Source organism: Myotis nattereri (assembly GCF_964212035.1).
Source record: "Myotis nattereri genome assembly, chromosome: 20".
In the NCBI taxonomy this organism is placed as follows: domain Eukaryota; kingdom Metazoa; phylum Chordata; class Mammalia; order Chiroptera; family Vespertilionidae; genus Myotis; species Myotis nattereri.
The window spans coordinates 137,076-160,179 of NC_138096.1; the positions used below are offsets into that span (position 1 = coordinate 137,076).

A 23,104-nucleotide genomic window follows, 5' to 3' on the forward strand; every position below is an offset into this window, starting at 1 on the left:
TATTTTGGTTCCACGACTGGCCTAGTGTGAGCTGAGGTCTAGTAACTGGGCCCAGCCCCCCTTCTACTTACTGCACCCATCAGAGCCTCACTGCAGGGTCCCCCAAGCCCAGGGCTCCACATGCATTAGCAATGGTGGTGATCACCCCATGAACCCACCCCCCCCCCGCCCCGCCAAATGTTCACTACTCATGGACCAGCAAGGCTCTCCACCCCAGCATCTCTCCTTTAAGCAGAGTCCTGCTCCGTAGTAGTTGCTGGGGCCTCCACCCTCCAGCACTCACCCCACCCCAACTCCCTTACCTAGAACTCCGGGTTCCTGCTTGGAAAGGCTCTCTGAGGTCCTGCATGCCCACCTCCCCACAAGCCTACAGCCTGCGCCCACTGTGCCACTGGCGAGCCAGGAGCTGGGCGAGTCCTCAGGCTCTGCTGGCTTTGGAGCGACCCCTCCCCAGCCCAGAGCTCCTGCCCCACAGCCCTGCCCCCACAGCACTCGCAGTTCCGAGACCCCGCGGTGCCTCACAGGGCCTCGAAGCGGCCCCTACAGAGCTGGCCGCCATGCACTTTTTGCTCTGATGGCCCAAGAGGGCCACGTTTGCTCCTGTGAGCCAGTCCCGTACGCCTTCCAGAGCTAATTATAGGTCAGTGAGCCAGCAGGCCGAAGGGGGGACAGATGGTGACTTCCTGTGGCTGCAATGCCCACTCCCTCCCCTCCATTTCTCCCAATTCTCTACCTGGGACTGGGGCAGCTTTCCATCCTTCAGTCATCCCTACTCCGTACCAACCCTCCTCTCCGGCACACACACTCCACACAGCTCCATACCACCCCATGTTCCCACAGCAACCCATCCAAGGGCCTAAGCCCCAGGGGAGAGTGTCCCTGGCATAGAGCGGCCACAGCTAGCTCCCTCCCATCCTAAAGCCCTCTTGCCCCCAGCTCCCTGGCCCTGCTGAGCCTTCACACTGCCTCATTGCAACCATAGCCCGTCCTCTCCCCAACTCTCACCATGATCCTCAGAGGCTCTGAACAGACCACAGAAACCCCTGACAACTCTTTCCAACCCTAAGAGTTTAGCAATTGAGAGACCCAGGAGCCTGGCTCCCTGACCTGCCCCTCCAATGCCTCCTTAACACCCAGTTGCCAGGTCACACACCGGGTCTGACAACATGACGCGCTCAGCAGCACATGCCCAGACAGCACTGGCTGGAGGAGCTTCCCTTCCACACCCCCTGCCCCCACACTCCGCTGTCTTCCAGAGCTGGAGTCCCCGCTAGGCCAGGTGTCTAGAGCACTCTTGGGGGGAGGGGAGCAATAAGCACTGGGATGTTCATCATCTCATTATTCTGAGATACCATTCACCCCAGGCAGCCTCCTCAGACCTCAGGACAGTCCTAGAAAATAGCCAAGGGAAATCATTCAAACAGCTCCTCCTGCCCAGGCAGCTTCCCTGGGAGTGCCCAGCTGCTGATGGTAGGGGGAGGATGGGCTGGAATTCCACCCTGTGGGCTCTGCCCTTTTCTAACCCAATAGCCATATAACGAAATGGGGAGGGGGCTGCTACGAGTGCCTAGAGGGTAACTGTGTGTACCTTTCAACTGCCCCATGGCCCTAAATTGCCTTGAAAAGACCTAGCCCCTAGCACTATCTGGCATACAGTAGGTGTCCTATAAATGTTTGCTGAACAGAGTACTAAGTGCCAGTTCCAACATCTCTGGAGAAGCCTGGCTATTGGAGGGGCCGCACGGGGAGTCTCCTCCGTAACCACTTGCTCACTAAGCAGCAGAGCAGCTACCCCAACCCCCTGCCCCTAATGGACACCGCCTGGTGCCTCTCCTCAAAGGTGACATCAGCACCTAGTGGCACCTTGTCCTACACCCCCATCCTGCTCAAAGCACCCACACGGGTTTCCAAGCCCTTCAACCGGACTGGACAGCTGTTCCCACCACCAGAAGCTGCAGGATCGGCCCTGGAAAACAGACTGCGTGGTGGTCAGCTCCGCACCCTGACCCGACCGCTCAGGTTCTCCATTCCCGCCTCTCCTCCAGTGGCGCCACCCTCGCCCCCACCTCAGTGGGACTCCGGCTGGCACTGCGCAGACGGGCATCTCAGGCTCAGTTTGCACCTGACAGTTGGAGGGTAAAGAGCTGGCGACATTGAGAAGGGCGCTGTGAGAGGCCAGGAAGGTTGAGGACCCCCGCCCCAGGAAAGCGCGAAGTCCTCAGCGCCGCTGGTGCCCCCTGGTATCTTTGGAGCAGAGCTGGCCCAGGAGTTGAGGCGTTTCTCCGACTCTCCTGGGGTGGAGGTAGGGGAGGAGGAATGGGGGTGTAGCCCCCCGTTTTCTCCAGACCTTCCAGCTTAGCCCCTCCTCCGAGGCCGATGGATGAGCACGAACTTCACCACCCGACAAATTGGGCATCGCCCCATGCTCACCCCAAGGGCACAGCACTGAACAGGCCGGTGAGGGGTGGCGGCAGAGGGACAGAGGGACGCCTGAAAACGGGCTGATGCTAAAGGCGCAGGAGACCCCTCCCCAAACTGTGCGGAAGCTGAAGGTGGAGACATCTACCCCCGACCCGGGCTCTGGACGCTCACCTGCCTGCAGTCCTCGAAGACCGGGCAGCTCGGCTGGGCAAGGAGCCCCCGGATCGCGAGGCCCCTGGCTGGTCGGAGCAGCTGCAGCCTCCCAGACACAAGCCCCGCCCCTGCCCAGACCACGCCCCCGCCCAGACACGTCCCGCCCCCCACGTGACCAGAGGCCACTGCAGCCTCCCTGCGGAGCCCCACCCTAGGGGCGGGGCCTGCGGCTCCCTCAAGCCCGCCCCAGCACGTGACCTGAGAGCAGCCGGGAGGCTGCGGGGTCTCAGCTAAACCAGGCGGCGCATCATCCGGCACATCATCGCCGCCTCCCTTTGAACCCCCGTCCCTGCTCCCCAGCTGGGCCCGGCCCTGGCCTTGTTGTCTGGTCTGTCACCCTTCACACCCGCTCGCTCGTGCCTTTATTTTTCCTTTGGTCACACCCACTTTTTAGTGGAGAAACTTGAAGTCCAGATACATTTCCGCAGTGTGCAGTCAAGAGAATTGTGTCACTTTTACCAATTCAGGCACTTGGTGATTGTTAACATGAAGACAGTCTCAACGCCAAAATTCCTGATTGACAAATGATAGTATTCGCTCCACTTTCCTGAACTGCTCCTTCCCCCATCCCGTGTGGCTATCGATGCATCATTCCAATCTGGTTTGTCATGTTTATCCCTGAGCCTGCTCAGTCCTGCACAAGGCCATGTGCACTGCAGAAGAGTGAACAATTTTTATGTGCTTGCACTGTGTACATATTTACAGATGTGCACATGTTCAATAAAACACAGCTGTAGTTGAGGTCAGTTGCATATATAACCTTTGTTTTCTTTCCTCCAATAAATTCACCATTTGGCTTAGTTTCCAAGTATCTTTTGTAGAATGTAGGAAAATCTGAATAATTGTGATGTATTTGGGGGGTGAGAAATGAAGCTAAATGTAGTTTGTCTGACCGTCAGAGCAAAATCAAGGTAGATATTTAAGGAAGTGAAAATTACAAAACAGGTTTTACACAAGTAGTCCAAAAAGTCCCAAACCTTCTCCAGGTGGTTTAGGGGGTCTCATCAAAGGGCAATCCCTGAGACACTTCACATCCTTTCACTAATAAACACAAATCTCCTAGAAAAGGCAACTCAGCCAGTGAAAAGGGAAGGCTAAAGCCATGTTAACCAAGTGTCTGTCAATGCTATGCTGAAGCAACATCTACTTTGTCAATCATCATACCACAGTTTGATACAAAACCTCAGAAGCTGTCAGGTCAGCCAGCTAAATGCATTTCCCTTCCCTTTTTAAAGGGAACTCCTAAATGCGGGACAGAAATCCACCAGGAGAGCCCCCTTGTGCTCCACAGAATGTTTAGCTCTGGGACTAGGGATCTGTACTTCTCTTCTCCTGCCTCTGGGGCAATGTTTGACTGTAGAGATGGGCAAGGTGCTTACTGTCCTTGGGTTTTGTTTGTTTTTATCACTTAAATGCCCCAATTCTGTGTTTCGTGGACCCTAGCTCACTTTTTGTATGCACAGCTTTAATTCCACCCTCGGTGTGGGCTAAGGTTAGCTGTCAGCCGATGCTCCTTAAATAGCAAGGGGCAGGGAGGATGGGAAGGAAAAAACAACACACTAATTTAGCAGAATGGTGACAACATTTTCCTGCCTAAAGAGTATCATCTTAACACCCACCTCATGGCAATCTCCAGCTCATGTGGCGGGGGATCAGGCGGCAGAAAGCAGCAAGATTATCTTGTTAGCAAAAACAAAACAAAAACATCCCAGCCAGGATGCCCTTCTCAGAGCACACCAGCTACAGCACAGCCTCTGGCAACTGTGCTTCTGCAAGAACGACACAGGATGCCAGGCCGCCCAGGGCAGAGCAGGAGAGTCACAGTGCTTGTAATTCAGGACCCCAGTTTCGACAGGGGATGTATTTTTAATGACCTTCAGTATAATAAATGCCTAACAATTCAATGAAAATACCACCATCTTTCCTATAATAAGTTTCCTGGTTTGTTTTACATTTTACTTAGAAACACATATTTAACAGATTCTTTCATCAATTTTATACACCTTCAGGTTGATTAGGGATAAGGCACACTACCAATTTTTACTCACCTTTGACTTTTTCTATGTGCACTCTGCCTACTTCCCTCTGCCACCATCTACCACAAGAAAACCAAGAATAACCTTCTAACTGTGGGAGGGCTGGGAGTCCTGCCTATGTCACTGATTCCGTTTCCTCAACCACAGGATGAGGGCAGTACCTACCTTGCAGGACTGTGGAAATTAGAGATATTATATAAAGTTCCTAGTACAGGACCTAGGGACACAGTCGTTACTATTACTATTCTCAGCCTCATGCAAAAAAAAAATACCTAAAATCCCAAAGTGGCAAAAGAATATTTATGTGGTAAATATCCAAAAATTATTTTTAAAGAAAGATACACAAGCCAATCTTATAAGATTCTGAAAACCCTGTCACCTGGTTTATTTCTGGAGAAGGGTAAAGGGAGAATAGTCACTTGAATTTGAGGGGCAGCTAAATTGGAAGCAACAGTAGCAGCAATTCTATGCCTCTAAGGTTCCTCTGATCCATAGGGAAGGCTTAAACTTCCTTGTTTGATTCAAGAGTCTAATTTTTTCCTAGAGCAAGATCATCCATTTTCATTGGGATAAAAGAATAAGGAACAAACTCAATAGCACCAAGTGAGGTTTAACACAGAAAATAGGGCCCAGTTTCTCCTTTCAGATGAAACTCTTACATTAAAATATGTTTAGAAGTCGTGGTTGTTTTTCCTCTTGATTCAACCCTTCTCCCTCCCCCAGCAGGAGCCCCAGGAGCCTGAAGAGCATGTGCCTCACTAACCAGAGAAACAATCCAGCCACCCCTCCACGGGACAGGACACAGGGACTACGCTCTCAGAGAGAACGGGTACTGGGGGTGCCACCAGTCAAAGAGGCGAACGCTGTGCACTGGGTCCAGGATGACTTGCACACCCTGCTCACTGCGCAGTTTCCGACCACCGTGCACAGGAGTATCTTGGAACACCAGTCTCACTCGATGATGCCGCATGTCCGTGCTCACATTGATCGTAAACTGGGAGGGGAAAGCAAATGACATTACATCCCATACCCAAATTGAACAGCCTTGTTCTCCTACAGCCCCTCTGAAATGAGTCTAGACAAAATTTACATTGGCAAGGCCACAAGATAATCTCTGCAAAGATATAAAAAAATTAAGAGTGATTTTATAAGTTCTTCTTAGCTTGATATATTTAAAGTAGACTAAGAAATGGCTGAATAAATCAGGATATATGCACAAAGACTACCACCAAAGCCAACTTTTAAATATTGGGTTAGAGCTGGATGACTTGAAGGAATTTTGAACAGATATTGTTGAGCAAGTGAATTAAGATTCATAAAACACACCCAGATCCCGTTTTTTGTTTTCTTGGTAAAATACACCACAAAATCTCTAAATATGTTTATGCATGTGTAGGTCCACATAGAACAATATGGGTATCAAGTACCTAACGTATGAGTGATACCCAGCGAGGTCATTAGCATGGCCTCACCTAGAGGAAGGAGAGAGGTGCCTACAATAAGAGCAGCTTGTATGACATTACACAAAATTATGTAAGAGGGGCCGGGTATCCATGCACATACTGACAGACACATTAAAGAACAATCCCTAAAAGGTAAATTGCAGTTGTAGGTTATCAGAAGTCCATCAATGTATATATGCATTATTTAAATTCTTTAAATTATTTATTTTACCATTTTAAAAAAAAAAAAGCTATCTAGGGCTCACGTACAGCCTCATCCTTGTCCCTAGTACAGCGGTTCTCAATCTGTGGGTCGCGACCCCTTTGGGGGTCGAACGACCCTTTCACAGGGGTCGCCTAAGACCATCGGAAAACACATATATAATTACATATTGTTTTTGTGATTAATCACTATGCTTTTATTATGTTCAATTTGTAAATTGGGGGTCACCACAACATGAGGAACTATATTAAAGGGCCGCGGCATTAGGAAGGTTGAGAACCACTGCCCTAATAGGATATGTTTCTCACATTAATGATCACTACAAAGGAGATGCAGAAACATTCCCTTTACTTCAGAGAAGAGATAAAATACTCTCAAACATGCATAACTGCTACACAAATTTGTTCCTAATATACAACTCTGCTTTCAGACTCTTTTAAATCTTCATTAAAGATTTCTTCTTCAATGGTTAAATTTACAAATTTATTTTAAAACCTAGGTAGTCAGAGTCTGTGAAAGAGCGGAGGCGACATCCTGTCTCCACTTACCAGGGTGAATATCATCCCCATAACAATTGGAATAAAGATGAAATTGAGGGTGGTGACCTGCAGGAGGCAGCAGTCATGGTCAGGGTTGGTGTGAACATCCTGGTACTGAACAGGAGGCTGCAACCCTCCCACGCACTTGCTCTTTAATCTGGGGGACTGAGGAGAACGGAAAATTAATCTCATGGCTGAGACGACATGTTTATGGACAAGACTCCACCAATGACAATTTTATGGCTCAACTGATGCTATGAGACGTATGTTTCTGTTTCTCCTCTTTTTTTTATGTACATATTGGCTTCCATAAAGATCAAGAAAACCTGCCGTTTGAAAGGGGCGCGCCTTTGGATGGGCAATGTGGAGTGGGTGCAATGCTGCATTTAGATGGTATTTCCTGCCACTCGGCAAGAAATGGAAACGGACAGCTGTCAGAAGCCCTCCAATGTCTGGAAGACCGCAGATTCCCTGTGACCTGTCAACTGCAGACAACATATGCTGCACAAAGGGGGACACTGGCCCCCACTCCCAGGCATCCTGCATGCTGTGTTCCCGGGCCCAGGACCCACTCTCTGCATTAAGCTGTTACACCCTGTGTGTCTTTCACATAGGAGTTCCCTCTTCATTTTCTCTTCATGGCATTATTACAGGTTTTGATGTGTATTTTATTTTAATAAGTCAACTTAATGCCTAGCTAAATTTACTAGAATAAGATATCTGAAAAACAAAAAGGAGATAAAATTACATACCTGTTTTTTAAACTTGAAGTTGAATTCCCACATTGGTTCCTGTCTGTTCCCAACAATCTTTCGGTACCAGAAAAGTAAGCACTATAAGAAAATGAAATAAACCAAAAATAAATAAAAGACAGAAAAGAAAAAAAATAAAAATAAGGCAACAAAAAAATAATCAGCAGAAACCTTTCTGTCTGCCAGCTCTAAATGTTGTGGTTTCACTTTGGCACAGATAGAGGCCCGCCCCCCAATCTGACACTGTGCAACGTGCAGAGACCGTCCCAGGCTACTCAGCACAGAGAAGAGAGACCCATGTCAGTCAGCCTCAGAGGCTGAGAGGTCAACCCTCATCTCTAAGGACAGAAACATGGTCTCCAGGGACTGGGTCACTCTGATTCAGCAGGCCACTCCACTATATTAAAACATAGGCAGCCACCAGGCAAGATGGTATCAAAGGCAGGCAGAGAAGGCCAGCCCTGTAATCAACAGGAGCAAGCCACTCAGGACCCTTTGGGAGCCGACAGCCAGGGTGGACACTACAGAACTGGGCTGAATTCAGTACGCCCCTCGGTGAAGGCAGGCTACAGCTAAGTTTAAGCACAAGAAGTCAAGTACCTCCCAGGGGACAAGGGGTGGGTCGTCCGCCGTGCCAGCTGTCCTGCCCTTCAGACATGCCCTGTACGTCCTGATGTTCCATCAAAAATAATGGGCTTGGCTTTAAGGGGCAAACACTTCTGCTGCCATCACAACGGCTCCAGTGTCCCACACAAGCTATGCTACTGAAAAGAGAGAGAGGGAGAATCAAATACGAAAAGCTGGAGTCCGGGAACATGGGACCGCTCCTTCAGGCGTGCTGGCAACTCCCTGAATGCCATGCGACCGTGGCTGTACAAGTGGCAAGACCATGCATGGGACAGCTGCCACTGCAGGTCCACGTCCTCTTCAGATCTCTAACAAGGCACAGAAACAGCAGCCAGGTAGCCTGGGCTTATTATCTGGATGAAACATTAGCTATCATTCCACTTGGCCTTTTAAGAGTTACTATGTGGTGACAAGAGTGTGAAGACACAGGTCCTTTAGGACTGGGCACTGGAGCCGCTACGATGTGTCAGCACGAGTTTGCCCGACACTGCTCTGCTTCCAGGCAACCGACCTACACCTGCCTGGTCAGCTCTGGGGCAATGCCCTCCTCATCATAGTTAGTCTGACACAATCACTATTCGGAAGGGTGTGGGGGACTGTAAACGTGACACAATACACTGTCCACTCACATTACAAGCAGAAACAGCTGCTGGGTGAAATTCTACCCCAGCCCTGTATCCATCAGCTGGCGTGATATTAAACTGAGCTCAGCTCATGGCCCTGACCACCTCCATCTGCAACCCTGGAAGGAACCTTGATAAATAACCTTGAAATCAGCAGCACCTTTTAATCAATACGTATAAGGTAGAATATGATCACACTTGGGCTACACTAGAGGAGAAGAATCATTGTACCATCCAAAGCATAAAAACAAGATACAAAAGAGTAGGAAGTGCTATAGAACACCAGATTTTGTGTAGGCTGAGAATAAAAATTACCTACAGGATCAAAAGATACAAAATTTAGACAATATTAGTTTGGGGGGGGGGGGGGGGACCATCAACTGGCATGAATAATAATATCTGCCATACAAGCTCTGCCGGACAAAGGCGTGTTCACTAGGTATTTCATTATGAAGGAGAAAAGGAGGAAGAGAACGGACCAAGGCTCACACACCGACGTACAAATCAGAATGCCAGCAGACGCTAAGGGAGCCAGGCCTACACCAGGACCCTAACGGAGGTCTACAAGAAGGGAAATCCAGATGTCACTGTCCCAACAGAAAGAGAAAACTAGTAAGCTGTTCGTGTTCCACCTCTGCATCGTGATCTAAAACACTTAAGAATTACAGCTGAGACCTACCAGTGAGCTGTGTTCTTCCTAACCCAAACCATCAACGCCATCTAACATGAAAATAATGCATGAAAATAGGATAGAGAATAGCAAGTGTGATAAAAGCCCAGGAAGCCAGGCCGGCAAGCAGGGACGTCCTGGAGATGTGAAAACCCTGAGCCCTGGAAGTTTACGTTCGTCCCCTAGCAGCCTGGGGCCCGGAGGCCTAGCCTCCCCACCAGGAAGCTGGGGACAAGCCAGGCAACAGGCCTACCACACGAGAACCCCGCTGATTCTCACTTACTTTGGAATTCTTTAATGTGCTGGGCGTGCTTTCTGGAATGGCTGGATTTTTGGAGATTCGAGCAGCGAAGGGCTCATACATATGGTACAGAGATCGGATCACACATGCCCGGAGGCAGCGCAGCTTCTCCATGGACTCTGGGCGCAGGCGCAAAGGCAGAGAGGCATCCAGCGTGTAGTGCCTGAAACACGACACATGACTCCTACCAACGTGTGGCCTGTCTCTCCTGCTCCAGGTCAGTCTCCTGTGACTCCTGGTCTCAGTCTGACTTCGCTCTCATACACACACATCACATCTATCACTTCTCAGCTGCTTTTGCTTCTTTGCTATGTGAGACTCAATTCACACATACCTTATAATCATATACTTCTCCAACCTTTTTAAAATTTCTAATTATCCGTATTTCACCCTAAGAAAGGGAAAGTCTTACCTTTGCTAGGAGTACCAGGTACTTCAGACCCTGTCCAGAAGGGACACCAAGTTCTCTACTTCCCACCACATTCTCACTGACAGTTCCTAACCTCACTACACTTCTGCACCCAGTATCAAGAACTACCCTTTTACTAGCCACACTGTTCACCCTCTCCTCACCCCTACAAATGTATGTAGGGCAGCATAAGAACAAAACTATATGGTACTTCAAGGCGAATAACAAATATAAGAAACTAATCTAGTTAGAAAGACAAACAGGTGGGCATCTGAAGCTTTTGAAAATTCCAGCTAAGACAACCCCCTGAGGAAAAATCAAAGACAATTCTTCTGAAACGTGAAGCAACACTTTTGCTGCAAACGGACATGGGATCCGGGGAGGGGACAACCACAGGGAAGACAGTTGCCTTGATGAATTAATCATATAAATTTTAAATGAGGGTCTCAAGGAACCCAAAGCCAGGCTCACACCAGGCCTGGAGTAGAGAAAGTGCAAAGGTCACCATCCCAGGAGCAGTTTCACATCACAAACAGCATGGAATCAGCTACACAGACAACAGTGAGCTCCCTGTGACCGCACCTTCGGTACAACCTGGTCCAAAAGGCGGCAGTGCAAGTGACAGTCCAGGCGTTCTTACAAATCAGGGAAAAATTCACAATGTCCTCAGGACGTATGTAGGAGGCCAGCAACAGCCAAATATCCATGGGGTACTCTTCACCTCCAGCCCCATCCAGGGTTTCTGAAACAGAAGAAAAGAACTATCACCTCTGACCTTTCCTTTTTACAAGAAACATAGGGTCTTCTAGGTTTTAAGGGTACATTTCTAGGATACATGACGTGTATATTGCACTGTGTGCCCACCACCCATAGTTAAATCATCTTCCGTAAACTCTGAACTTCCATTACACACATATCTAAAAATCCCCAATCAGCCGTGACCAGTTTGGCTCAGTGGATAGAGCAGGGGTGGGCAAACTTTTTGACTCGAGGGCCACAATGGATTCTTAAACTGGACCGGAGGGCCGGAACAAAAGCATGGATGGAGTGTTTGTGTGAACTAATATAAATTCAAAGCAAACATCATTACATAAAAGGGTACGGTCTTTTTTTTCAATAGTTTTATTCATTTCAAACGGGCCGTATCTGGCCCGTGGGCCGTAGTTTGCCCACGGCTGGGATAGAGCATCGGCCTGCAGACTCAAGGGTCCCAGGTTCGATTCCGGTCAAGGGCATGTATCTTGGTTGCGGGCACATACCCAGTGGGAGGTGTGCAGGAGGTAGCTGATCGATGTTTCTCTCTCATCAATGTTTCTGACTCTCTATCTCTCTCCCTTCCTCTCTGTAAAAAATCAATAAAATATATTTTTTTAAAAAATCCCCACTTAGATTCTCCCAGGTCTTGCACAGCTAAGAAAAAGGTTTAAAAGGTCCAAGAAGCCTCTCAAACTCATCATTTCCTGCTTATTCCAGCTGCTGGAAACTTTTGCTTCCTGTTGCCCCAGTAATTAGGTCTTGTTTTTAAGGCTTTTATTTAATAATTATTTATATGCTATTTTGAAGTTTTCAAAGTAATGTTGCATATATTAAATCATTCAATTCTGGTCTAATCCTAAAGCTAACCTTTAACCTTTAGCTCAGACCTATCATAGAACTATCCAAAAACCAGATTTCTTCCTCCTCTTTCCGGGGCAAAAGGCCCCTACACCACCCCCACTGCTGCCTCTGCTTTTCTAGGTAATTGCTCCCAGCAGTTCGTTGACTCAATCAGGTTCTTGCCCTGAGTTCCTCATATCAGAGACCAAGGCCTCTAAAGCAACATCCTCTTTTTTGGCTCCTATCCTTTCTTGAAATCACTTAAAGCTTGGTCTACCATGTTGGGGCCCCACCTTACATGGCCCTCTGAAAGAGAGGGCACAAACATTTCCCCCACTGAGACCCATCAGAACTTTTATGAAGCAGAGTGCTATTAAAAATTTGTATTTAGGGTCAAAATTCAATAATGATTAAAGAACTGTATTTTAAACATAATTATTAAGAAATTTCAAAATGTCAAAATGGAATCAGTAAAGAAAAGCTTCATGGCATGTTAAACCCTGTCCCACTCCTGCGATCCACACTCGGATTCTCTACTTGCTGTCACCACACACAGGACGAGTGAACCAAAGGAGAGCAAGCCCTGTACCTCTGTGCCTCTTGCTTTTCTTTTTTCTGGAGACGGGTCTTTCATGGATGCTCTCCTCCTGCGCATCCATCTCGTCACTGCTGTCAGTGACATCGCAGGGCTCCCCAGCCCCAGAGAGAGCTTCCACCGCGGGAACCTGAGAGGCTTCCAAGCCGCAGAGAGATTTTACTAGAAGGAAAGAAGGAAAGAGTGAGAAGGCAGAGTCCCATCCAGAAATACAGGCGGCTGAGGAAGGATATCGGCATTCACGAGGGGGGGGGAAACAAAAGGAAAAACCAGCATGAGAGTCTGCTGAAAAAGCTGAGACTCTAACAAGAAAGAAAAGTAAGCATTTTACATGTTTTAGAAAACGGGAAAGCAATGGGCAAACTGACTCCTGAAGAGTGCCAACCTCAGAGGGGAAGACCAAGGGAGCACATTATTCTCCCGCTATAAACTGCAGCGGCTAAAACTACAGGCGAATGCTGTTCTCGTTTGCATACATTCTGAGACCAGCGTTTTGAGCGGCACTACGTCCAGTTTAATCATGTTCTTGGGTTGGAGGCTGTAGGTGTCAGAAAAACACACGTCTCACCAGGCCCACGTGGCTCAGTGGTGGAGCTTGGACTATGAGCCAGGAGGTCATGGTTCCCGCTCAGGGCACACGCCCGGGTTGCGGGCTCCATCTCCACTGGGGGGCGTGCAGGAGGCAGCCGGTCCATGATTCTCTCTCATCCTGGATGTTTCTCTCTCCCTCTCCCTCCCTCCCTCTCCCTTTCCTCTCTGAAATCAATAAAAATATATATTTTAAAAAAACACGTCTCGCCAAAACCGGTTTGGCTCAGTGGATAGAGCGTCGGCCTGCGGACTGAAAGGTCCCAGGTTCGATTCCGGTCAAGGGCATGTACCTGGGTTGCGGGCACATCCCCGGTGGGGGATGTGCAGGAGGCGGTTGGTCGATGTTTCTCTCTCATCGATGTTTCTGACGCCCTATCTCTCTCCCTTCCTCTCTGTAAAGAATCAATAAAATATATTTTTTAAAAAAAAACAAAAAAACACGTCTCAAGGATATGTAGGTACAAAGCTTGAAAGTAAGAGGAACATGGGAGAAGGAAACGAATACACTGCAAGGTTCCTACACTAGAAGCCCCCTGCAGAGCACGTGGGCACCGGGGAGCTGCAGGGCAAGGACTGGGCAAGGAGGTGGCAGTGGGAGCTACGGAGGCGCACAGAGGCGTCCGTAATGCGGGCGGACACGGGCATTTCTGTACAGAAACCGCCAGCGGAGGCACGGCTCCCGGCGCCCTCCCGGGAGTCCAGGAGCCACCCCGCGGAGAGCCCACCGCCCTCCCGGGAGTCCAGGAGCCACCCCGCGGGGAGCCCACCGCGCACGAAGACGCCCGAGGGCTGCAAGGAAAACACGGACGGAGCGCCAGGAACGGGCGCCCGCGGCACCTACCTTCCTGCTGAACAGCATTGGCCACGGCTTTCTTGACTCGTCCGGACCTCACGACGGCCGGGTCCGAGTTGGCATAATCCGCCACGGTCACTGCAACAAGCGTGACCCTCAGCGGGGCGGCCTGCTCCCCTCGGCGTCCCCCCGCCGGCCCGGCCGCCTCCCCCGCCCCCAGCCCGGCCTTTCCCCGCCCGGCCCCTCGCTCACCTCGACCCGAGCAGGCGTCGTGGGCCCGGAACTTGAGTCGCTTCCCTCGCTTGGGCATGGCGGCCGGGTCGGGGCGAGGCCGCCCTAGCGGGCCGGGACCCCGGGCCATGTCCTGGGCCCCAGAGCCGGCTCCGGGAGCCGCCGGACAGCGCCGCCCGGCTCCGTGGCCATCCCGCGCCGCAGGACCGCTCTCGCGATGACGCAGTCCGGGCTCTGCGTCGCAGCGGCGCATACGTCCTCCTTGGACGCCAATCAGCGCCCGTCGTGGTGACGTCATCCTCCAGCGCCGAGGGCTGGGCCTGCGCCGGGGCTGCGACTCGGGGCTCAGCGGGTTTCCGCGGTTTGCACCCTTTGCAGGGAGATTGCTGCCATCGGTCAGTCCTGTGGCCTCTCCAGATGTTAACCAAAGAGTCTTTCTGACCGTTGGGATCTGGGTCTTTACCTTTTCATTTTGTAATTGACTCGGTGTTTGACATGGAACATGTGTCGTATTTATACTTGGGGAAATAGCAGTACAACTACTTTTATTGGGAGAGAAATGTGGCGCCGTTCCAGCCCAGAGCCTTGGATCTCGGTCAGAACCCGGGGAGCAGGGAGCTGACACGGACGTCCTCACCCCTCCCGGCACCTCCTGAGGACCGGTGCTGGGTGAGGTGGGTGGGCGGGACACAATGGTTGTCAGGGAGGGTGTCATGGGAGAGCAGTGACCAAGTTTGTCTTGCCTCAGAGGATGCATATTCTGCCCCGATCCCTGCCTCTCCAGGACTTTGGGGGAGTCCTGAACACTCAGGAGTGTGGAGTTGAGTTCCTGTGCACCAGAAAGGAAATCTGAGATGGAACGCCAGCTCCAGTCGAGGTGATACATACCATTTCTTTGATGCCTCTTCACAAGCCCCTGGGGAACGAAGGTGCCTCAGAAAGGGAGATGGTCTCCTGGATCTCTGACTCGGTCCCAATCATAGATCCTTAATACGTGCCTCTTAGGTTCTCCAGAGGAAACCAATACGATCTATGGGCAAGAGAGATTTATTATGAGGATGAGCAAACCAAGTCTGCAGTCCCATGGTTTGCTGTCTATCAGTTGGAGGCCCAGGAAAGCTGCTGGTGTGGTTTCCAGTCCAAATCTGAAGGCCTGAGAACCAGGGGATCCGATGTCTGAGCGCAGAAGAAAATGGATGCCCCAACTCAAGCAGAGAGAGACCAGCACATACATCATGGGAATCCCAGAGGAAAAGAGAGGGGCAGAGAGAACATTTGAAGAAATAATGGCTGAAATCTTCCTGAATTTGACGAATGTAAATTTCCAAGATCTTCAACAAACTCCAAGTAAAATGAACTTAAAAAGACCCACACCAGGCCACATAATCAAACTTTCAAAACAAAGAGAGCATCTAAAAAGCCGTGAGAGAGGAATCATCACATACAAGGGTCCTTAGTAAAATCATCAACAGAAAAGAAGTTGAAAACTGGCTGGGGAGCTCAGTTGGTTAGTGTCCTCCCGATACGCCAAGGTTGTGGCTCGATTTCTCCCTCTCCATCTGGGCACATAATCAACCAAGGAATGCATAAATAAGTGGAACAAATCAATGTTTTTATCTCCCTCTCTAAAATCATTTTTTAAAAGTTATTTCTGTATTTTTAAAAAATTTGAAAACATGTCCATTCAAGAACTGCCCATAAATATTTATAGCAGTTTTGTTCATAACTGCCCAAACTTGAAGAAAACCAAGATATCTGTCAGCAGAATGGGTAAATGAAACTGTGGTGCATCCACATAATGGAGCATTACTCAGTGCTAAAAAGAAATATGCTATCAAGCCTTGAAAAGACATGGTGGTACCTTGAATGTATATGACTAAGTGAACGAAACCAGTATGAAATAGCTACGTAGTGTATGATTCCAACTATATGACATTCTGGAAAAGGCAAAACTATGGAGACAGTAAAAAAAAGATGAGTGGTTTCCATGGGGTTGGGGTGGGAGGAATGACTAGGCAGAGCTCAGAGGATATTTAGAGCAGTGAAAATATCCTATATAATAAAAGGCTAATATGCAAATTGACCAAACAGTGGAACGACTGGTCACTATGATGCGCACTGACCACCAGAAGGCAGACGCTCAACGCAGGAGCTGCCCCCTGGTGGTCAGTGCACTCCCATAAGGGGAGCATCACTCAGCCAGAAGCCCTGAGCCAGTTTCATGGCTGGTGAGTACAGCAGCAGTGGCAGGAGCCTCTCCCACCTCCGCAGCAGTGCTAAGGATGTCCAACTGACAGCTTAGGCCCGCAGTTGGACATCCCCCGAGGACTCCCGGACTGTGAGAGAGTGCAGGCCAGGCTGAGGGCCCCCCACCCCTGCCGAAGTGCACAAATTTTGTGCACTGGGCCTCTAGTATGTATTATAATGATGGATATAGGTCATGTCCAAACCCTTAGCATGTACCACACCGAGAGTGAACCCTAATGTAAACAATGAGCTTTGGGTGATGGTGACGCGTGGACATAGGTTCATCAGTTATAACAAACGCACTAGTTTGGTGAGTGGTGCTGATAATGACGGAGGCTGTGCATGTGGGGGTAGGGGGTATTTGGGAAATCTCTATACCTTCCTCCAATTTTGCTATGAACCTAAAACTTCTCTAAAAAATAGTCTTTTAAAAAATAATGATATTTATATATTATTTATACAATCATTTCTTGACTCACAAACCACATTACTGTCAGCCATAGCCGGTTTGGCTCAGTGGCTAGAGCGTCAGCCTGCGGACTGAAGGGTCCTGGGTTCGATTCCACTCAAAGGTACCTGCCAGGGTTGCTGGCTCAGTCCCCAGTGGGAGGCATGCAGGAGGCAGCCAATCAATGATTCTCATCATTGATGTTTCTCTCTCTCCCTCTCCTTCTCCCTTCCTCTCTGAAATCAATAAAAATAAAAACGCATTACTGTCAAATGGTACCTTTTCTCGACAGTGTAAAGGCAGACATCTGAGTATAACCCCCGGTCACAGATGAGGAAGCTGCTGTAGGTCCTCCCCACCCGGCACCATGAGAGATGCCCTGTGCCTGCTCGTCTCTGCTGCAGCAGCACTGCTCTCCATCTTCTTCTTCATTAAAGAAAACCCTTTGGACACTACAAGTTTCCTGTCCTTGGTGAGTACCAGAAGCTGTGAGTCGGGCAAAATTGAAGTCCCTGGGCTGAGAAAAAGGAGACACTATCTAAGTGTCCATTTGTGTGCAACTGTCACTGACATTATAGACACTCAGAGAAGAAAGATAATAAAGCCTAGGACTAAACATATTTTTCTTTGATGGGGCAATAAAGGAGGTGGCACTCTGGAATAAAGAATTCAGGGTTGGGAAGAAATCACACTTCTTTCTTATGGTTTCAAAGTTACACATTTTATCCCCATTTTATCCCATAGGACCCTGAACCTCAGAGAAGTTGTCATTTTTCTAAGCCAAGAAAAACTAAGGGGATGAGAAATTTCACCAGAACCCAGAAAAGGCAAAAAAGAAAAGAAAGGGGGGAGAATGAACTTGGAGGGTGAAGAGTGTAGACGGGGCATTGCAGTGGCATCACTGTCTCCTCTCATGCCTAGCACATGCTTTGCCCTTCATGGGATTAGACTAGTCAGAGAGATGACTGTGGGGGAAGAATGGCGTGGACTGATACCATGTCATTCCCTGCATGTAACCCCGGAATCCCTTCACCCCAGGACCCATAACCTGTACAAGAATCCCCGGGTAGAACTTTTTCAGAAGATAAGGAAGAAACTGAGCTGAGCCCTGAGCAACCTGCCTTGTGTCCTGGAGATGTTTTATTATGTGATGCAAAGCAGAACCCACCCAGCCATTATTCTCAAAGGGAGGGCTCATAGCTGCAACTTACTCTCTTCTCAGGAGGAAAAGGAGCTGGTGGCCTGGCAGAGAGCCCGGATGCAGCTTAACCCTGGTAGAACACGCCACCTGCAAACCTTCAAAGATATGCAGAAAAACTCAGAACCATTCAAAAACGTGAATTCCTATATCTTGATTGGAGCCCCTCCTAGGAAAAAAAGTGAGTGTGCACAAGGGGTCCAGACCATGAAGGGGCAGGACAGGCAGGTGGGCAGCAGGGACCTGTAGCATCTGACACAGTAGACCGCTCTCCTGTCAACACTCTCTCCAGCTGCTTCCAGGACCCCAAGCTCTGGCTTTCCTCCAGCCTCACTCAGATCCTCAGTGTCTTCTGCTGGTTTATCTTCTCTCCGGCATCTAAATATTGATGTGCCCAGAGCTCAGTCCTTGTCTGGACTGCCTTGGTGACCTCACCCGGTCTCACAGCTTTAAGTGCCATCTATAGGCCGATTACTCTAAAAATACAGCTCCGGCTAAGTCTGTCTGTGGTCCATACTGACCCTTGCAGTGTCCTTTTGCCCCCACGGTAACCATGCTGGCAGCTGTCGCCAAGATCTGTGTCTAGACACTATGTGGCTTCTAATCTGTCAGCTCAGTTGGACTTTGTCGTTCCCCCTGCTCGGCAAGCTTCCCTTTGGGACTGCACCCTCCTGAGGTCCAACTATGACACTCATTGGATCCTCACAAGTTGCACTGATGAGAAAAAAATAAACCTTAACACAGAATAAGCTTTTTCTGACTCAAACAGTTTAAGAATTCAAAGGGCAAGACTAAACTATTATGTTAATAAAATAGTTAAGTTCAAGGGGGCTGAAGAGTGTTGGCCTTAATTATACAAGAGCTCTGCCCTGGCTGGGTATCCCAGGCCCATTAGAGTGTCATCCCAATATTCGAGGTTACAGGTTCAGTCCCCAGTCAGAGCACATACAAGAAATAACCAATGAATGCATGGATGAGTGGAACAACAAATCAATGCTTCTCTCTCTCCTTCCCTCCCTCTCTCTCAAATCAATAAATTTAAAAAAAACAATAACACAAGAATGCTGAGTAAAGAAAAACTTTTTTTCTTTAAAAGTAAATGCTTTTTATTATTGTTACCAATAATCCCACTTTCCATAACCCTCACTGGCTGTGATGCTGCGCTTCTTTAACTAAATGCACTAGGAAGTAGTATGAATGCGTGATGGTATTTTGTCTTTTTAGAAATACATATTTTGGCTCTATCCAGTGGCCTATAAATGAGTGTTTGTTACATAAACACTGTTTTCCACTAAGAATAACCAGGCTGATTCCAGGTCCAAGGCAGGAAATGTCCTCTCAGATAGCAAGGAAGCCTTAAAAAATGACTAAAGTTGTATCAAAAAGACTCAGGATCCAACTTCAAAAGGCTGTTTGCCAAAGATAGGACCATTTGAGCCTCAATAGGATCAAATTTCCATGGTTTGAAACATGAAATTCATGAGTTTATACAGATGCCTCTCCACGTCTCAGTGTCACCTTCAGGGAGCCACACCCAGGGCTTTATCCTAGAGGTAAAAGCCACGTCAGCTCTGCCCTCTCCTCCTGCTGCTGCCTGGAGTTCTTGCTCAAGTCCTGGGGCTCCCGCCAGCCCAGGATTCACCCATAGGCTCTCCCTTGGCAGACCTTCCACTTTACTTAGAAAATCGTAGCACTTTCGCCTGCGATGGATGTTGCCACAGCCAGCCCCTTAGTGGTCAGTGGTCCAGTGATTCTGGAAACAGTCCTGTGACTGATAATCCAGGTGACCATCCCAGGGCTCATACCTGTCGTTTGGTGGCTCGAACTCAGAATTCCACTGAGGCTTTCAGTATGAAACTAAATCTCTGCATTTGTTTTCTCTGTGTGTCTTCTGAACTATGAATTCTTCTAGACTTTTTCACCACCCCGTTCCATATTCTCTGTCTTCTAGGAATTCTGCAAATATTACAGTTCTCTAATGGCAAGCTTTCTGGTTTTTCAGTGGGACTCTGGTTGAGGAGACATAAATGCAAATGTTTTTAGTTTATCATCTTTTATTTCTCCAACAATAGTTCCTCAAAGGTAATGATTTTTTTTTTTAACTGACTACTTGTGACCAGATTATTAACTCCTAACATTGTCCATGCTTAGGCTTGGGGAAGAAAATGTACAATAACCACAGAAGGACATTAAGTTGGTGTATGGAAAGACCTGCGAGTATTATAACCTCACCGATAGCAACTATGTTTCTCACTTCTGTAAGCTGACAAAGGTCCTCTCTTCTCCCCAACCCTAGAACTGCTGACCATAGGGATTTCCTCCGGGCAGCGTCCCGAAGGGAGCCTCCTCGTGGACACCCTGCAGTCTCTCTTCTTCGCTTCCTCCTCATCCGAGCGGAAACACTTCACCGTTCTGGTACACCTAGCAGGTCCTGACCCCAAATGGCTTGTTCAGATGATCTACAACCTCTCAGCCATGTTTAAACCACGCATACAGGCCAGAGAGCTGGTGGTGATCACTACTCCTCTCACAAGCTATCTTCCTTTGAAGGATCTTCAAGTGACCTTTACTGACCCTCCTGTCCACGCAGCCTTCCACTCCAGGCAAAACATGGACTATGCCTTCCTCATGAACTTTGCTACCCAGCACTCTGACTATTTCCTGATGGTCGAGGATGATGTGAAATGTGCCCCCGGATTTGTCACCCAGATAGCTACTGCAGTGTCGGCCTGGGCAAACAGACCCTGGGTGACCCTGCAGTTCTCCCCGCTGGGCCTCACCGGGAAACTCTTCCGTACTGGAGACATGCCCCGCTTCGTTCACTTCCTTCTCCTCTTCTACCGAGAAATGCCCTGGGACTGCCTCCTCTCCCATTTTCAGGCCCTGCTGCAACACACACCAATCAGGTTCCTGCCCTCCCTCTTCCAGCAAGTGGGCAACTCCTCCTCCTTTGAGGAGGATGACACTGGCTCTCCCAGCAACCCAGCTGCCTCCATCCACACCAGCCTGAAGGTTGCCAACGACTCTGCTCCCTCGCACGCCTACAGCCTGGATGAAAATTTCTTTTACACCAAGTCGGCTGAGCCTGGCAGCCATCTGACTGTGGTTTTGGATGTACCTGCCCACGTGTCCCGAGTTCAGGTGCTGACTGGCTCTGACCCGAGAGGCTGGAATCAGCTGGAAGAGGGACAAGTAGAACTGGGCTGTGACTCTACAAACAGGGTCGGTGACTGTGACGACTACACTCTGCTGGGGCTGCTGGTACATGGCGTCCTGAACAAGCAGGTGTTGTCTCCCACGTCTGGGAAGAAGGTGAAATGTGTGAGACTGCTTGTGACCGCCGCTGCTCCCTCTGGGATAGTGGTCAGGCACATCCACCTCTGGACCAAGTGAGGTTTAAGTGATAAATGGAGAAGCCACCAGGAGTTGCGGGAGTGGTCAGATTGGAGGTTAGAGTCTACAGAGGTTAAACAAACAAAAGATTAAAATGTTGAACTTGGGTCCTTTCAGGATTGTTCCTTCAGAAGAGATGCGTGTTGAAAGGCAGAGTGAAGGTCACGTACTCTTGGTCCCAGAACCACTGGTGGACGAGGTGGGCTTGTTAAAAGCCTTCCTGGTTTACTCACCAGGTCTACCATTCGGAATTCTTCCCTTGGAGCAGAAACACCAGATTCGAAGGAACAGTAGGAGCACGTGGGTAGGACTGAATGATGCTCATATCACGACGGATGGGGGTCTCTCCACCAGCAGAAATGGACTCATTAAAGGCGGAACTTCCTGTGTGGCAGGAAAGAAACACGACTGTGTGTTCTGTGGTCTCATTTCCCATTAAAGGTGGCCATTCGATGCACACTACTGACCCCTTTATGGTCAGGCAGAGTCCTCTTCTCCATGGTCACCCAGCATGTCAGGTATTCCTTTTCAGATAGCCTCCAAATTGCTGAAAATCACTTGTTCTGATCTGTGATAGCTCCTGTCCAGCAGTCTTATCTCTGGGACTATAAGGTAACATAGGTTTCTGATAGGAAAACCTTTGGATATGTTACTCATTTTTTTTAGTTCAGTTTGGCTATGAGATCTTTATTTCCAGAAAAATCTGAGCCCTGAGCTCAGCTAACGTGCAGTGTCTGGTTCTCACTAGCTTGACTATAATCCATGAAAGCAGGGAGAGGAGGAAGGAAAGGAGAACTCCAAGAGGGATATTTGGGAAGAACCCAAATCAAAAGCCAGCCAGTGTGTCCCAGTGAGCTGTAACCCAAGTAGATGCAGGAGCTGCAGAGCCTGGAAACAGGATGTGGGACAAAAACAAGGAGAGGATGGGGGACAAATAAGGGCAGGGGGGAGAAGCTCTGAGCATCAGGCCGCCACAGGATCCACCGCAGTGTTGGTGGCATGGCCACGCTCTCCACAGAATGGTCCCCCCTGGTGGAGAGCCCATTCTGGCAAGATGGAGGGTGCCTCTGACAGGTGACCTCAGCCTGTTTAAACTCCCAGAACCACACTGCAGTCCGGGGCTTCCTGGCCAAGACTTCCTTCGTCACCTCCCACCCTTGTCAGACCTTGACGGCAATCTGAAGCCTCTCCCGGCCTCCTCCCCTCCACTAGTGAAGCTCTGGGATGTATAATCCCATGTGCTGTCAGCAGCTTGGCAGGTGTGAACTGACACGGGGTGCTGAGAGTACCCTGGGGAAATGGACAGCAAGGTGGGGACTTGGCACTGGTTTCCTCATGATACTCAGGTAGCTGTGGAAATAGAGGCTAAAATAGGTTCACAGAACATCGCCACTGTGGGTAAAGTAGGTAGGGAGACGACAACCACAAAAGGCAAAAATGGAGGGGCAGGAGGTTGAGGACAGTCACCCCAATAAGTCAGTCCCTTGCCTGGTTCTGGATCTCAGCCAATTTTCAGGTCCATGTGCACTGATGGAAGAGGTGGGCAGGTCCCTAGAAGGAAGGTCCCTGAGACACAAATCCTGTAAGATTCCCCAGACACCCTACCACCACCACCACAGCACCTTACAGACATGTACTTGGGTAACTGTAAGCTGGGGAAAGGGAAACACCCAGACATTTAAGGAGGTCACCAGTTCGATTCCCAGTCAGGGCACATGCCCTATAACTGGATATCCTGTAACATGGATGGTTGCTC

The 23,104-nt window shown here is 49.2% G+C and overlaps 2 protein-coding genes across 2 annotated transcripts; one reads left to right on the forward strand and one right to left on the reverse strand.

Annotated features, from left to right (window-relative positions):
* Window positions 1-3,010: 3,010 nt before the first annotated feature.
* On the reverse strand, window positions 3,011-14,285 carry TMEM183A (transmembrane protein 183A). The gene is made up of 8 exons (XM_081114419.1): window positions 14,084-14,285; window positions 13,880-13,969; window positions 12,442-12,609; window positions 10,839-10,998; window positions 9,830-10,010; window positions 7,627-7,707; window positions 6,884-7,039; window positions 3,011-5,664 (listed from the first exon to the last, which is right to left on the reverse strand). The coding sequence occupies exons 1-8, from the start codon at window positions 14,190-14,192 to the stop codon at window positions 5,479-5,481; spliced, it is 1,131 nt and encodes a 376-aa protein (XP_080970545.1). The 5' UTR covers window positions 14,193-14,285; the 3' UTR covers window positions 3,011-5,478.
* Window positions 14,286-17,094: 2,809 nt separating this feature from the next.
* LOC308535634 (alpha-1,6-mannosyl-glycoprotein 4-beta-N-acetylglucosaminyltransferase-like) lies at window positions 17,095-21,486 on the forward strand. The gene is made up of 3 exons (XM_081114596.1): window positions 17,095-17,229; window positions 17,980-18,136; window positions 20,252-21,486. The coding sequence occupies exons 1-3, from the start codon at window positions 17,125-17,127 to the stop codon at window positions 21,346-21,348; spliced, it is 1,359 nt and encodes a 452-aa protein (XP_080970722.1). The 5' UTR covers window positions 17,095-17,124; the 3' UTR covers window positions 21,349-21,486.
* The last annotated feature ends 1,618 nt before the right edge of the window (window positions 21,487-23,104 follow it).